The sequence below is a fragment of the Teleopsis dalmanni genome, chromosome 2, assembly GCF_002237135.1.
Source record: "Teleopsis dalmanni isolate 2A chromosome 2, ASM223713v2, whole genome shotgun sequence".
Taxonomy (NCBI): Eukaryota; Metazoa; Arthropoda; class Insecta; order Diptera; family Diopsidae; genus Teleopsis; species Teleopsis dalmanni.
The window spans coordinates 78,995,035-79,013,043 of record NC_051847.1 but is presented as its reverse complement, the minus strand read 5'-3'; the positions used below and the strand labels follow the sequence as shown (position 1 = coordinate 79,013,043).

At 29.5% G+C, this 18,009-nt stretch overlaps 1 protein-coding gene across 1 annotated transcript in view; it reads right to left on the bottom strand.

The window, feature by feature from the left end:
* Positions 1-18,009, bottom strand: part of LOC119684205 (neuroligin-3) — a gene marked incomplete at its 5' end in the record, with an annotated part of 148,770 nt that overhangs the window by 110,946 nt on the left and 19,815 nt on the right. Inside the window, 4 exon segments of the mRNA XM_038098196.1 lie at positions 1,161-1,591; positions 1,819-1,968; positions 8,492-8,709; positions 15,040-15,854. Coding sequence (XP_037954124.1) covers positions 1,161-1,591; positions 1,819-1,968; positions 8,492-8,709; positions 15,040-15,401 — 1,161 coding nt within the window.

The following is an 18,009-nucleotide window of genomic DNA, read 5'->3' as shown; positions in this document are numbered from 1 at the left end:
TTTTGTCAGTTCATCTTAAGAGTGATTTCTGATTTTTATAATAGCTCGACTAGTGATGAAAAAACTCAATCGCCTACAAATCGCTAAAGGCATGACAGAATAAGTCAAGGCTATTATTGTATAATATTTTCTGACGAAAAATTCAATAAACCTTATCGAACAGCCACTATACTCCCCAAAAACTGCCATTTCGATGTACTCGTTTTCAGTCGATAACTGACATAAAAGAGAATACGTGGTGAATATTGAAGTCGATTATAAAGAATGTATTTAAAACATCTTCAATTACTTTTATACAAATATGTTGTATTTGGAAAGGGTTTACTTTGGATGCGGTACAATAATTGTTAATATATAATACATACATTATATCTTGCTCGGTGATTCCCGGTACTTTCTGGACGTAGTCGTACTATTTTATAGGGTCTATTACTGTATCATTCGATTATAAAGAATGTATTTAAAACATCTTCAATTACTTTTATACAAATATGTTGTATTTGGAAAGGGTTTACTTTGGATGCGGTACAATAATTGTTAATATATAATACATACATTATATCTTGCTCGGTGATTCCCGGTACTTTCTGGACGTAGTCGTACTATTTTATAGGGTCTATTACTGTATCATTCAACATCAGGAAAAGGCATTAATAAGCTTATACATAAAATAATGTGTAGTACTGCTGTACAGATTAAATACAGAAATATTTAAGTATTATTAAGTAATTACATATAATTGACATACTCCGACATCAACATTATTTTTATTATCTTCAGTCCTTTCTTAGTAGATCATTTATTTCTTTTGTTTTATAGAGCTTTCGGTAATTAAAATATGAAGTTATGAAAGAAATTGCTCTACTATTGAAATTTTATTTAAACTCGTATATATGTAACATAATAATATATATATGTATGTAAACTTTCTACGTAAATAAGTAAGTCTTATGGAGGCAGTAAATATTCTAAATAACTTTGGAAAATTCTTTTTTTAATTTTAATATTTAAACTTCAAAATTTGTTAAAAAAATATCAGGAACATTTATAGTATATATTAGCAAACAAAACTTAATTATAATATTTAAAAAGGAGAATGAAATAAATCAATGTATATATATATAAATAGCTTAACATTACAGATTGATAGCATAACTCACCGATGGACCAAACGGTGTTAAAAAATTCGGCGCTTGTATGTCAGCTGCATACAAATCCTCCAGCGTTACTTCACGCAAACAATCCACAATTTGCTCATGATTTTTGTTAATGTCATCTGGTATGGAGCAGTTAACTTCTTTTGCCAATTTAACAGCAAACATTACTGGATCTTCCACAAGCGCCCACGATGAGAACGATGAGCCGGACATTAAAATGGCTCGCTGAAACAGATTGCGTACCATTGTCGAAGTCATCAGAAAATTAATGCATGCTGCACCTGTGCCATGTCCGGCTAATGTCACTGCCTTTGGATCGCCACCGAATTTTTGTATATTCTGCTGTATCCAGTCTAAGGCGGCTATTTGGTCCATGAGTCCATAATTCGCAACACGTGCATTCGTTTGCGGATTGGGATTTGCGTTAAGGAATCCTATTGTGTAGTTGGAAAAAGAAAAATGACTTGAATTATTGGTAACGTTGAAATGAAAGGAAATGGGAATTGGAATAAATTATTGCATTTATCGTATATAATAATTTATTAGGTTTACCCATTTCTACTGTTCGCTATGTATTGTTTTATATAGTCTTCCTTGTTATTGTTTTCGTTTTAGCTGCGCTCATTACGGCGCTTAAGCTGGTATTTATGTGCGAACTTACCTAGAATTCCTAAACGGTAATTAAGCGTTACCACAACCACTTCACCGTAGCTGGCCAACACGCTGCCATCGTAAGGATTACCGCTGCTCCATTCGAAGGACTCGCCGTGTATGAACACAATTACGGGTAATTTTTTTTCGCTAGCGCCTGCTGTAAATATAAAAGTACAGATACGTATAGTAAATATAAGCCGGGTAAAAAACCAAAGAAAGACTGAATATACTCGTTTCTAAAACAAATACGTATAGTTACGAGTACAAAAATTAGAAATAAAAATTCATGAGCAAGTGCGGTTGAAACGCTTAAGCGTCATTTAATACTCTATTTTTTGTTTTTGAAATTTCAAAGGTATCTGTAGAAGTGAACGGTAGGACGGTAGGATATTGTAGAGCAGAAAACGTTAGGGATTAGCGTCGCACGTTAAATAGGTTGAGAGTATAAGAAAAATATTGTTTAGCACTTAACTAAAGCTGTACAGGTTTTGAGCGCATTTTTATTCCATTTCGTGGGAAATTACACTGTCTTTGTTTTACTTTAAATTATCTGAACTACGTGCTGTTTTCTATATTTAAATTAATTGCTTTAAAATGTTAATCTCTCTATTTTGGGTCGGTGTTATGCTAAATAATTATTCAATCAATGAAATTCGACTTTAATGTTTTATCCCGATATTTCACAAGCTTTATAATATTTATTTATTTTGTAATTCTTATTAATTAGAACAACACTGTAGATAGTATTATAGTAATATAAGTGTGTTAAAATGTTTGCAATATTTCGAAGGCATATAACTTATACCTATGACATTTTTCAATAGCCTAATAGCCTTGTTAAAAGTACTCAGGTAGAGTTTTAAATACGTTTTGTACAGTCCAAAATATGTAATATTCAGCTATTCGTAATATTCTTATTCACATTTAATAGCCCACGTTCATTGCAATTATTAATTATTTATTTTAAGTAAGCAAATTTTATTTTAAGATAAGCAAAGATGCAAACCACCATTTATATATGTTATATTATATTATTAAAAACATAATATTTCGACTTATAGATTAAACTTGATATAAGTTGCCTTTTTCTGGTAGCAAAAATAATTGACAAGTACGATTGCGATTAATAAGATATGGGTGTAGCTCAATTTCGATGTACTTAAATCGATAAATAAAAGATTTTAAAACTACTAAAACTACTTGTAAAGAAAAGAAAAATATTTGAACAACTATTTGAGATTCCTCTCATCAACTACCAAGTTTTATTGAAAACGTCTAAAAGCTGAACTGTAGTAAATGCTTTGATATATATAAACTTTGTTACATCTATCAGGTCGCTACTTCATTTTCTACTATAGAAAAATTCAGAAGGATTAATACTAATCTCTTATGGAAAACTTAAACAGCTACTGTTATATGACACCGCATATTGAGAAAATGTGAAAAGAAAAACAAAATATTCAAGGATCAAGTATTATTATAAGAATTAATAAATTATTTAAGTGTACTTCATTATATTATATAGCTTTCTCTATGGCATCTTAAGTAAATAATACTTGAAATTTTATTACTTTTTCTCTAAACACTGTCATTTCGGACTACGTACAATAGAGTAAATGAATTAAAAGGCAATCAGATATTCACTTTTGATGTATCTAGTTCGATACATTCAATCGTCAATTGGATGTACCAAGCTCAAAGTTACTGCAATTTTGTACAAATAGTTTGACATTAATTATATGTTGATGATATATGAATATAGATGTCACGTTGAATCACTATGGAACATAATCGACAATTCCCATGTTCAGTAACATATCAGTAACATATAAAACAAAATTTCATTGTTGTAAAATTTTTTTATAACTATATTTTATTAACTTATTGACTTAGTCTCGTAGTCATTTCCAGCTGAAGTCATCTAAATAAAAACCTTTAACATTTCAAAATAACATTTAAGGATAACTAATTATTCGAAAAAGAGATCTGAAGAGAATATTGCGTTTACTAAAAATACATGAAAAGATTCTTGATTTAATAAGAATTGAAAGTCGGTTCTTACCTGTGATTAATCCTAGTCAAACTAACTAGCATTAAAGGTGTCCGCTGTCTTAGAAGATAATATATTATAATAATATCAAATCTATTATTTACTTCCATAGAAAGGTGACATAATGCAATGCATTAACAAAATTCAAAATATCTCAGCATTTACATTATAAATACTTTGCTTATAGAACTTGTAGTACTTGAACTACGAATTTGAATTTCTTTTTTAAATATAGATAATAGATTTGAAAAAAAAATTGTTAAAACATTGTCTATACTAATGCTAACCAATATGGTATGCACATGCATTACTAAAACTTCTACACAAAGCACCAAATTTTTAAATGGTAATGAGATAATATGTTTCACAGATACATAAAGATAGGTCTCTAATCGAAATAGTAAAAAGATAAATATAAATGACGCAAGTAGAATTATAAAATATAGTTTTAATTACATAATCTATTATATAATTAACTAAGATGTGAATTTTACTATAATTAATACTTTAGGTTTTTCAGGCATACCAGGTATAACACAATTAAAATGGTATAAATCTGAATCTATTGACTGTAGATACATTTTATTAAAACACAGATATCAATTTGTATTTCAGGTATAAAAAATGAATTTTAAATGCAAGCATAAAAAAAGTGTGATATCTTTAAAATCATTAATTATTTACCACCTATATGGTGTATTTGGAAAGACGAAACTACTTGAGTGCGAATTCGCATAGTGTAATAATAATACCATCGAAAATTTATATTGTCTAAAACTATTTACGAAAACGGTCAGGCTTACCAACCAGTGTTGGTATTATCAAATCTTTGAATGGTTACAGGCTCCTCGGAGAGGTATACAGTTATTGCTTAGTCAGATGAAGTGATAAACAATAAACCAATCAAGGCGTACACAGGGGTTATGAAGAAACCTCACAGTTAGTATAGAGTTAGAGTGCTCAAGTGCACTAACTCAACTAGCCTCAACATACTACTATTCAAACTATAACCATTATGATTTGCATTTTAAATCCAATTAACAAATTAAGTTCGTAATGTGTTTGGACAATATCCGATTAGCTGAAAAGATGAAGCTATTCCATAATAAAGCATAATTCAATTAAAGTAATTGTAGTTGCAATTGTCTTTGGCGAATATATGGTCTTTATGGCGACTGCTCAATTATGTGAATATATTCTATAACAGGGCTGGCCAGAGTACGGTCCGCAGATAGTGTTTGTGCAGGCCGTGACATATTTTTAATCTACTCGCAAAATTACACTATTTTATTTTTATCGTATACCAAATAAATGAACTTAAATTAATAAATAAATAAAGCTAAATTTTACATTATAACCGTATTGTTATTTTTCTCCAAAACAACTATGATATACGCTTTTTTTTTTGCAAAAATTTAATACAAAATAAAAAACAATTTACAAAAAATTAAAAAAACTAATTAAATTTGTTCAAAGTTTTAATTTATATAAAAATATATTATTTTAAATCTTAATAAATTAATAAAAAATTAAATATCGAAAAAATTTAAATAATGACATAAATTAATTGCTAATTACTGGAAATACTATTCATATCTGTGTTGATCAAGTTATATATATTTCAAATAATTTCTTAGTGTTCTTCATTCAAATTATTTAATTTGTTGTTGTCGTGTAAAAATTATGTAAATACAGTTGTAATTGCAGAGGTCACCCGCGGGAAATCATGTAAATATTATGGAAAGTAGAGTTATTACTGTTGGTTTCATAATAGCTCAAATTGAATAATGGTTTTCATGTTCGGTTGATTGGCATTTGAAAGCCGCTATAAAATATTTACACATGCATTGTGTATACTTCATTAAACTAATGAAATATGTTTACGTTGCGTTGCGTTGTTAGTGTTAGTTACATCGCCTACACAGATACATTTGTACATTTGTACATTTGAGTCGATAGTCAAAAAGTGCTCTCTAAATTTTGCATTATATGGTAATTGCATTAGTGCGCATCCATGCGTGCATTGTACTAAATTTTTACATAATTCCTTAATTAAATGTTTTTAATGTGCCATTGATGTGAAATTTTAGAATTAAGTTATTTTGGTTGACCATCGGGCATGATTAACGTACATTACTGCATCTGATTATGGGAACTTTTGGTACTTGATAGAACGGGTCATATAGCGGGGTTGCGGCTTGCGGTAGTAAAATTTATTCTAACACAAGTAAATTGATTTAATTACATGCTTCTGTGGTTCTATGGTTTTAATTACATACAAATTATGATATACACGACTGATAAATAATGTCAAAATTAAGATCAATATTTTTATGTTTCTATGTTTGTTAAAAGTCCATATTTTTTAAATGTTCAAAATTGCTTGAGTAATTTCAAATAGAAATTTGTATTTAAGTGAAAAAAAATTGTTTTTATCAAAATAAGATATTTTCAGAAAATGTCAAAATCCTTATTTATGCAAGCGGGCCTCGTATTTACCAATAAGGGACATACGATATGCGACATGCGACACTGAGCCATCAAATGCTGTTTCCGTTTTTGCTTCCGTACGATTTAACGTAGCGATAAGCGTTGGCGCCCTTTTTGACAATTTGTATGGTCAAGTATGAGTTCACGGGACCGGAAACGACCGCAGAAATGGTCGCTGTATTTATTTTGCGTACAACACGCACTCAGTGTTGTTATTGTTGTGTTGTGGATCCCTTGTACGCTTGTACTAATGTGTGTATTTTTTAGGGAGTCAGTTTAAAGGGATTTCACAGACATAAGTCGATTAAGTTGTTTTACGATGCATGACGCGTGCCATAACGAATGATTTGCACTATACGTAGTACTGGTAGTAAGTAATTGAAGATTAATATAATTTCATCGAGTAAATAACTTAGCAATAGTAGTAGTACTCTATAAATTGTTTATATTAAATTTACACGTTTGTTTATAAAAAATAATGAAATTCTAAAATTTTAAATCATAACCATGGCTTTAACATAAAAAGACTAAGAGAATGTTAGTAGAATTTATAAACTATATATGTAAAACGTTAAACAATAATATATCAATTTTTTTTTGATTATTTTACATTCTTTAAGCTTATTATAGCTCTAAAAATACACGTACTTAAGAGAACAAAAAATTTTCGGCTTAAAAAAATTTGAATACTCTGATTTTCAAATTAGGTTTGGAGAACTGTTGAGATTTATAATTCACTGTTTATTTTTCCTATCATTTTAATCAATTTAACGTTTGATTATTTGTTTATAATAAATTATATTGCTCTGAGATGCTATGGAGAGTTTTCTGATGGAAAAGGATATCCCGAAGGACTTAAGCAAAGCCAGAATTCTCAAAATATACATTTTGTATAAAAAAGTGTGAGTAATTGGCATCATTATATAGTATCACTATGCAATAGTTAGAACCGATATGTCACCCAATGTATAGACATTAATTGTTTTTCAATTATTTTCATATTTTTGTGTATTCTAATTGGACACAAAGCAAGCATCGACGAATCCTTGTGCTCACCTTAATTGGCCCGTGAGTATTGTTTTCTGTGCTCAGCCATACAACAAACTTAGACGATGAAAAATGTGTGGTGGACTGAGTCAACCCGATGGAGTTTATTATGAAGATGATAAAATCTATTTTGCTTGATTAACGATTCTTTGTGATTTATTTAATAGATATTTCTTAAAATGATTTAATGTGATTTTAGTTGCAAGCTAAACGCAGCTTTATAATATGTGGTAATAGGTTAAGTTTCCAATTCGTTAAAGATTTTGAATTGTTGAAATTATATTTTAACATTACTTGAAAGGGTCAATAGTGGCAAGTTTTTTGTTCTGCTATTTATTACTAAGAACTTATTTTGTATGCATTTATATATAGTTTTATATGTTTACCAAATATCCAAATAAAGCCCAAAACGTCCAAAATAATATACAAATTAATTTGGGTTATTCATTACCAACTATCTTAATTATAATATCGTAAAATGTAACTGACGCTTATTAACTGCTAATGGATAATATAGGAGCCTTAATAATAGGAGCAATTTTAAATTTCTTTAAGAGTATATAAATGCCACAAAACCTTACGATGGATGTTAACTCACGAGAACGTTATCAATATGTTTATTGAGGTCCGTACTAGACACAATTTCTAGCTGTTGAAATTGCTAATTCATTTCATGGGTGCATTGGAATCAAATCCAATTTGACTTCCATGTTTTATTTGTTATTTTCTTGCAAATAGCGTACTTAACAGTCACTATTACTAACAAAATTTTAATATTAAATTATTGTTTGCATACCAAACTCAATGGAGGTTTTGTTGGCATATTTATTGTCGTCTGCTCATAATGAAATGTTGTTATTAATGCGGAAAATTCCAATTAAACTTTTTTCATTGAATTAATTAAATATTGCAAATGAAATTACTTATAATTGCATTATTGAAATTTAATACAAAAAATGAATGAATTTTTTTATTTTAATATAATATTCAATATGTTTAATGCGAGCTAATTTCATGTATGGCTGACTGCTGTACATGCTGGCATAATGAAAGCTTGGCTTTACTTATATGTATTCGGAAGCCTGCTACTTACCATTGATTGGCGAGAATATATTCAAGTACAAACAGTCTTCTGATTGATTCTCCAAAAATGGCAAAAGTCTTTTTAAATATTCCAAGCGCCCTTTTGGCATCTTTTCCAAAGCAGCCGTTTCGTTTTGTATGTTTGGCAAACGCTGCGGGCACACAGGACTGTACTTATCAGATATGCGTATGCCATCCCAGGGTGCTGGTGCGCGTGTTGGACTAAATCTGCAAAGAACAAAATATTTCGTAATAAAACTGAAGTGAGCTGAATACCAAATAAATTCATTATGACAGCTAAGAAAAATATTAACAAAATATCAAAAGAGCATCTGAGTTTATGTGTTGCTTCGCCAATATTTTCATTTATTATGCTTTATGTTTGTTTGTGTAGTATTTGAAGAGTATGAGTTTGAGTATGAGTATGAGTATGAGTTTTGAATGTGCGAGTAACAAGGATTTTGTATCTTTTATTCTGCATTTGTATGTATGAGCCGGAATTAGCGGCAGTACGTCAAACTGGTAGCAATTTCTTTTTTAAATTAAAAAGTATAATAATCACAGAACAAATAACGCACAAACATACAAACAGGAAATCATAATAAGAAAGAAGTATCGAAACTCCGCCATTCCGTCCACAAGTTCACAAGTTCACAAAGTAGGCGTTATTTTGACTACTTTTTATGTGGCGAAACACTTGAAATTCAGTTGAGTTTTCTTTATTGTGGCGGCGCAAAATTCCTCTACTCATTATGATTTTGTATATATTTTAATTTATATGAAAATACATAAAAGTGAAATCGTGCTTGGATTTGTGGAGATGGTGTGGTGTTGTGTAGTGTTCTTGATTTAATGCTGTAGCGTTGCTTCTTCTTGACTTTATCAAAGTGTTTTGCATTGCCAGGAAACTTCAATTGCCAAGCAATTGAATTTTTGTTACTAGCTTCAAATAACCAACTAATTTGCTTCATCTTACTTTACTCTCCTGCGGAAAGTCAAATAGGCCTTCAGAACTTTACTGGATAATGTTACGTTTAGTTCAAAGTATGACTTTTGTCCTGAGCAAATATTATTGCCAACAAATTTATTGTTAGTAGTCACTTTTATTGGTGTTGGATGTGATAAATAAGTTTCTCGGAGTAATATTAGCAAATTTAATTGAAAAATATTTTGTAGGCAATAAGTTGAAAATTTTAATAAATTAAATTTAAGTAAGCCTAATAATATTTCTTGGAAGGCTGTTGCACATAGTTCGCCAGCATTGAAGTACAAAAATGATTGCTTACATTGTCTAAAGATATCAAAAACTTTTTAAAAATTTTTCCTCGTAATAGATATCACTTCTGTGAACACATTTTAAGGTAAGCAGACCCTGTTTGCTTCTCCTTTGAAAATATCAAAGTAGAAGTACAGTCAATGATTTACAATGGTTTCATAGCTAATTTAATTATAGATATTAATAGATATTATTTTAGTTTAAAAGAATTAATATTTTTAATATTAATTTAATAATTTAATAGTTATTAAACGTTTATGCTACAAATTATACTATGTGAGTTTGAATGCAATATTATAAATTAGATATCTTTTGTAAATCAAATAATATCAAATAAGATTAGCTGTATAATAGCTACAGGTGTGAATTCATCTCATTATATATACACTCTACAACATACTGCAATTCATAATCTATTCACCTTTACCTATCATTTATACAAATCACTTTGTGCGTAACTACTAAGCGAAATAAGCCTATAGCACGAAGAATCTATGGCAATAATACAGTGTCCATTACAACTCCTAAGTTTAGTATAGCACAATTAGAATATATTTGTGTTTCTGTAGACTTCAGTACTATGCGACCTATATTCATAGTATTCTAGATTGGAATATTTGGCACATTAATCCTCTACTATCTTACTGAATATTTGATTTTTGCTAAAATGATAAAATCAATATCTTTATAGATTGTCGGGAGATTAAAATTTCACCTTACATGGCTTCATACTATTAAAGCTAGGCATATAATGTACAAATGTAACTAGTTTGTGTTTTCAGTTATGCTACTATGCAAGAGACATTGTAGTAAGATTCGCTTTAATCTGAATTACATAAGCTTTGAAGCTAATTAAAAGTACTTCGCATCACTTATTTGATTAGAAATATTAAAATATCACACACTCGCTAAAGAAAACAATTAAAACATTTTTCTTTGATTGTTAAAAAGAATTCCCATATTTTGAACCCATAACTTAAAAGGTTACCTAAATATTTACGGATTGTTCCTATTCTCAAATACTTTGCTTGATTATCCTTTATTTCTATAAGTTCGACATTTTTTTTTACAGATCTATATATTTTAACCATGTAAGCATATTATTCCTGTAATGATATAATTCGGAGACCATTTACTCTATATTTTCAAAGACTTTTTTATCGTGATTTCTTAATTTGATCATAATTGCTTTTATTTAAAATATTCTACACATATTCTACATTCTATTTGTCAGGGATTTTCTTTATTAAAACATAATCTGCCTGATGTGACAGTTTTCAGTTATTAGTTCATGCTCTTAATAGTTGCAAACTGCATTGTTATTAATTATATTATTATAGTTGCATTTTCGGTACTTATTGGTCTTTTAATATTTTGTAGTATACAACATAAGGAATGCCAAATATACAAAACATATCTTTGTACTGTCAATTATTATTACTGTAAAGAATTTTTATTTTAAGCTAAAGGTATGGAATATATTTTAGTATTTAGTCTTTTAGTATATCTTAGTAGGATAGTTCTGAAAATTCATTCATCCATTCTCCATAATATTTTCAATATATAACTAGCTTAAAAAGTAGAAAGATAACTCTATACTACAATAGATCCCAGTATTACACCGTTATGAGCTGAAATAACTTTTATAAGAAGCCTGTATTATCCAATATAATATCAAATATGAATATATCTGAACCTATAACATTCGATTTATTTAAGATTTTATACCTATAAATATGTGGTTAACCAATGTATACATACGTATACATAATGTATACATAATTTTATCGATTCTTTTAATTGAAAATATTTTCTTTTTTATTATTTTTTTAATTATATTTTTGTAAAAATTTAATTTGTGGATATAATAAATAAACTCTACTCAAATGTAGAGAAGTAATTTAATACGATTTTTTAAATAAATGACTAAATGTTTTCAAAAAAATAAATTAAATATGATTTTAGAATCTTTGGACCCTACTCTATCTGCAGAGCTACTGCAGAGCCATGGAAATTTGTCATATCTATCATTGACGTGTATGTGTGTGTATCTATATTCAAATTATAGATCCAATATAAATATTGTATAAAAATTATATTAAAAATATATATATTTTTTTCAAATAAATACTTAATGCGAATGTTATTAAAACTATAGGAGCCTCTAAGTTTGAAGGATATTGGCAATTACTACCAGTTTCTTCTATGCATTTAATAAGTTATTGTCAAAACAAATGCTCCAACCCAGCAATTCGGCAAATGTTGCCAACTTTATTAAAAAAACTATAAAATAATTTAGTTATTTAATCAAAATTAAATGACATTTTGAAGTACGTGCACATGCAACAAAAACACGACATCGTCGTGTAGTTGCGCAGCTCATTTTTGGAAATTTTCGTCCTTTAAAGGAGTTTTTATGTATTTTATATTGTTTTTGAGTTCGCTCTGATAGCGTAATTGTGTGGAATGTTTGTGTATTTTGTTGAAATTTTGAAATGAATTTATTTTTTTTACTTTTTAATTTAATGATGAAGCAACAAAAAAGTGCTTAAGAACAGCTGTTGTTGTTTGTTGACGCAACTTAAATGAAGCAACAGCGACAGTAACAGCAACAACAAGGAAATAGAAGTCGCCTTGACAACAAATACCGAACAAATTAGTATACCAAATTCATTTTATGGCCAAAAGGCGGTTATAACTTTTCTTTCGAAATCAATTTATGAGATACGATTTCAAATTATTTTGATTGCGTTTTTGCTGTCTGAGAAAGGTAAATTTAGGTAAAAGTGAGAAAAATTGCTGAATTTGTATGTGACTAGTTGCTATTGGTTACTCCTTTAGCTACGTTCTTAATTTATGCATCTTACCTTATGGACATAAGGATAAGTGGCACAACTGTTAATGGTGCAAATAAATCATTATTATTATTATTTCACCAAAGGTAATAGTTGCCTTTTGTTTCAGTCTCACGCACTTTAAGCCAACAAAATTTAAATTCTCTTGGTCAACAGCAACATGAACACCACCCACTTCTCCATCTCCATTGAGAAGTTCCATTGCTCTACTTTGTTTATGGTCCCATAAAACCGAATCTGTAATTATGTTTTACGACACTGACAGCAGATGAGGCGTATAAAATTATTTTTAAATATTTGCAGTTGCTGAAGGCGCATTTTATTCAAAATTTTATAACTTTGCACAATATTTTGAGAATGAATGATGCTCAACGACGCTCATCATGTGGACGAATAAAAACTATGAAAGTAATTTTATTGATCATACGCTGAGCCGTACCATTTACTAAATAACGTCGTCCTTATTACGGCAATTGCCTTTGCCATCACACCAATCATACCAATCATGTCACATCAAAGATTGAAATACAGGACTTTAGCTAGTCAGTTTTGGGAAACATCAAAAAGCAATTTATTTTTATTTAATTTTTGAATTGTTGATTTATTGTGATCGTTAAAAGTTTATGTTACTTTTGGAAAACTTCAAATTGGATGCATCAATTTTAGTGCAAATGTTAATGTTTGGCCAATGAAATTGCATTAGCATGTGTTTAATTGGCAAACTTTTTCTTTATAAAACTATAATGTAATGAGTAAACTTTTAATGTTGTCTTTAAGTGGAATTCATGTATTAATGAATGTCGATTTCAGTGTTGGATAGAGCAATACAAACTAAAAGCGAATCAAAATGACACTTTGGTTAATAAAGTCAAAAAAAAATTTAGTTTTAAAACTCAAAATGATAATTTATCAAAACGATTATTTTTAATCACACATCAAGACCAACATGCAGAAAATTAAAAGAATAAAATATCCATTTTTCTCTAAAAAATGATACTAATATATTGTATTGCATGTTTACTATTGGCGTGTGCGACTTCAAGTCAATTGATGGTAAATTGAGGGAAATTGTAAATTATGTCGGTACGGCAGGAACGTTGGTATTTATCATAGTTTCGAGTATACTAAATTAGATAAGTTTGTTTAATAAATGTAATAAATTTTGTTTAATAGATTTTAATTAAATAAATAAATAAATTTGAAAACTCTTAACCAAAAATAATAAGTAAGTGTAATAAATAAATAAATAAATATTTACATAAGTGAACCTCAATTTACTCGAAATCGCACATGGTCTATATCTCTGACTTTCATTATATTTGAGTGCAAAGATGTAATTTAAGTTACATTTTTAATTGGCAAATATTGCCTATATTGCATATCTCTTGGATCACCCAACCACATTACTGAAAAATATTAGGCATAAGTTGAACTACTTAAAATTTATTTCTAGCAGAATATAATAGAATCTTGAATTTAGTTTTCTTAAAACAGATATGAATCTTATCTAAATTCTCAAGCTTATGTAGTTAGGTCATAAACCATTGCATAGTATCTCTTCCAATGCCCTGAAGAGAATTAGAATTGCTTAAGTTTTAAAAGTTCACTAATAATAATTACGTAAAAATGTGGTTTGAAAGTAATTCGGTTATCTTTCATTCATTGATTCATTGCAATGAATACAGAAAATTTATTTGGCCAAATCATATATGAATCAGATTGAAAAAACAATGCCGTTATAAAATTTGTCTATAGTGAAAGAAGATTTTCTACGTCGGACTTGCCAAGTCGAACCCCAAATACGTGAATCGTAATTATAAACTAAGAAGATTTTCTACGTCGGACTTGCCAAGTCGAACCCCAAATACGTGAATCGTAATTATAAACTCACTAAAATTAAACATTTATAGCCAACTATTTGCTCATTAAATTAGTAATTGTAATCATTGTAATCATTAATTGTAATTTAATCTCTAGCGGTGTACACTACTGAGTGTCCCGCACATGTTTTCATATCATCTTATTCTATTTTATATTAAGAACATATATTTTATATTACGAACTGAATGTTCTTGTACAGATTGTGTTTATATAATAAAAAAAAAAAATTATATTTCTTCAAACTTATTATTTATATGATTAACACGTTTATTTAAAAGTAGTGAAATTTGATATTATTATCCATGTTTCACTAACACTAACACTAACAGTCACTAACAGTCAGTATGGAAGATGATGGAAGATCCAAATGCTGGATTTTGATTATTTCTTCTTAATGAAAAATAAACCGAGGAATAAAGATTTGTTCATTCGAAAGCGTTTATTTGATGATCCTTTTAATCCTTTTAATGATTAATGTGTTGTAAAAAAAAATTAATATTGTAAAGTAAAAATCTATTTTTCTGAGCTTTTTTAGTTAATACTTACCGGTTTTGCTTTGTGGGCGGTGTTGCGTATGGCACACCAAGAAACACTTCAACCGACCGCAAAAACCTAAAATTGTCTAACGGCAATATCAGTCCATGTAAACGCCCATATCGTGTCTGTACAATGCGGTGACCTAGACGTGCATTTTTGTATATATCCAACGTTGAAGCACTGACAAATGTTGTAGTCAGTACTGGAACTAACATAAGATAGCATAACAGAGTTATGTGATACAATTCTGTAAATAACAGCAAATTCACACGGCGACAATTCTGTACTCTGTTAGACACCGTTGTTGCTTTTGTTGGCAGCGCTGCTTGTGTATGTGTTACGGCTTTCGGATAGTTGCAATTCCTCTGCATTGTTGTAATGTTACCAACCTAATAAATTTGTTAGTCGATATTTTTTAATCAATTAGATTTTTCTTTAAGAGCTTCAAACTTGTTTGACTGCAACGCGTCAAAAATTGCACTTGTGAAGTTTTTTCTACCACTTTTTGCACAAGCTCAGCACAATTTTTCAACTGCAGTCAAACTATCTATGCGGAGCTCTTCATTTTGAGCATTTGTTGATGTAGTTCATTGGCGTTACGTTACTTATAAAAAGTGTTTTAGTTTATATTTTCTAGTTTTTATTGTATTTTTTAAAAATAAGTTGAATCATTTATCAAAATTGGCAACTATTGTGCGTTAACTTTGTTGTAAAGTTATGGCAAATAACAGTTTCTGACATATTTACGTTGTTTAGTTTGGCAGTTGCTGCATTTTTAAAAAGTTGCTGTTTTTTCCTGACGTGCTTTTAAAGGACTGTCGTATCTGCAAAAAACAAAACATTTGTTGATTTATCATATTTATAAAAATGTATAATAAATTGCTTTTATATAAAGTGTGAAAATACTTTATATCAATTTAAAAGTTAATTTGCCCAAGGATAATGGATCTCTAAAAGAAAAAATAAATATTTGTGTATGTGTTTAAGTGTGAATAACTACGGATAGTAACTGTTTAAATTTAAAATTTCTGTAATTAGACCTATATTTATGTTTTTTTGTTTATTATTGTTTGGGGAAAGAGGCACTGCGACCGCCGGGTCTATTGTGCCCCCTTCTCTAAACTCTGTTGCATCAATAAAAAGTAGTATAGTACCTACTTTACATAATTTTATTGCCTTTTATTGCATACGTAAGAATATACATTCCCAAGAGCCTATTTCGAATGTGCTTTAGCGCAGGGCATTCTAACATCACATGTGTGGTCGACTCCTCATTCTCTTGGCATGGCATTGAAAATTCCAAGTGCTGCTTGGCCAGATTTTCGAACTTCTTTCTATTGAGTCAGCTATCCATTATATTCCCTTTCTACATTCATAGAACTGACCTTTCCACTTCGGACCTGATGTATATCGGCAAGGGTGCGAGTACTAGAAGGACCTTCATGGATGCTGTTGGACAAGTCCGCATGGCACCCGTTATATATACGCACGCCAGTTTTTGTAGCCTGTTCAGTGCGTAAATGATATTCTGTTGTCTGGTTTCATTTTTCCAGATAAGTGCCCCATATAAAATGATGAGTCTGATGACCGCCGAGTAAACCCATCGCAGTATTTTTGGTGTACATCCCGTACTTTTGCCTGCTATGAATCTACACGTCATAAGAGCTAAGTGGCTTTCTTCGTGATCTTCTGAATATGGTGCTTCCACTTAAGTTTCTGGTCGAGATATATGCCCAAAAACTTGACCATTTTTTTTATTTCTACCTCAATTCCATCGGTTCTGATAAGTTTCAGATGTTTGAGTTTTTATTTTTTTGTGAAGGTGACAACTGTAGTTTTAGCTGGGTTTATACTCAGTTTCTTCTGATTTCTAGTCCATATTGGATTCTGTCGCATAGAGTATTTTCAAATTTTCCTCTGCTTGTTATGACTATGTTATCTGCATAGCCATATATTTATGTTAGATGCTAAAAAATTTTATATATGGAGAGCAGATAATGTGCTGATTATATTATTGTTTTATTGCGTTTCCCTATTTTAAATGTAATTTGACTTAAGCTGATCAAGTAGAATATCAAAAGTAAGAATTCTTGCTTAAGAGAAAGATAGATATTTTTAGATGTACAGCAATTTTCAACTGATTTCAACGGATTTTACTCAAAACTGTTCCGGCTTACATACAATTCTTTAAAAGTTTTAATGCTATTATAACATAAGTCCTTTTCTTAACATAACTTGTTTAACATAAATCGATCTTAACTTATTTTCTCATTAAAATCCACGGATTGGTTTCAATATCTTTGTCAAGGTTATTCATGTTATACAAAAGATATGAGGAGATACCATAAAAGTTGGAATTGAGTGCAAGCAATCGAACTATGACTGTTTACTTAGGCATGGCCATCATATATAATTTTCCGCTTTAAGTTATTTAAGTTGTGGTTATATAAAATATATTCAGTACGCTAGTTACATTAAAGATTCTGTCAAATTATGAATTCGTAATATTTTTTCATTTAAAAAAAGAGGTAACTCATCAACGATACCACAATAGGAAGGCATCAAAATGGAAAATACATGTCTTCGAATGGAAGTGTTAATATTAATGTTAGCATATATCCTCCCAATCTAATTAAATACTTGAAGCTTATGATATTATTAACAACACCGTTTCTAGTTCGTCTTTAAATGGTCTTTCAATAGTTTTTAAAATGTTATATTAATCTCTTCTTGTTTGCTACGTCCACACTTTATTTAAGTAGCGATTATTCAAGTTAAGTTTATATAATTTTTTCATATATTTATATATTGCACTGATTTCTGAAAGAACGAAGTTATAAAGTTACTTTTTTTTGCTAATTGTAGTTCAAAAACTTAACGAAATTTCTCTTTGTTTTTATTTGGCCATAATTTCTTTGAGCTGAGCTCTACTTGAACTACTTTACTTGTAAGCTTTACTCATCTCTCATACATTTGTAG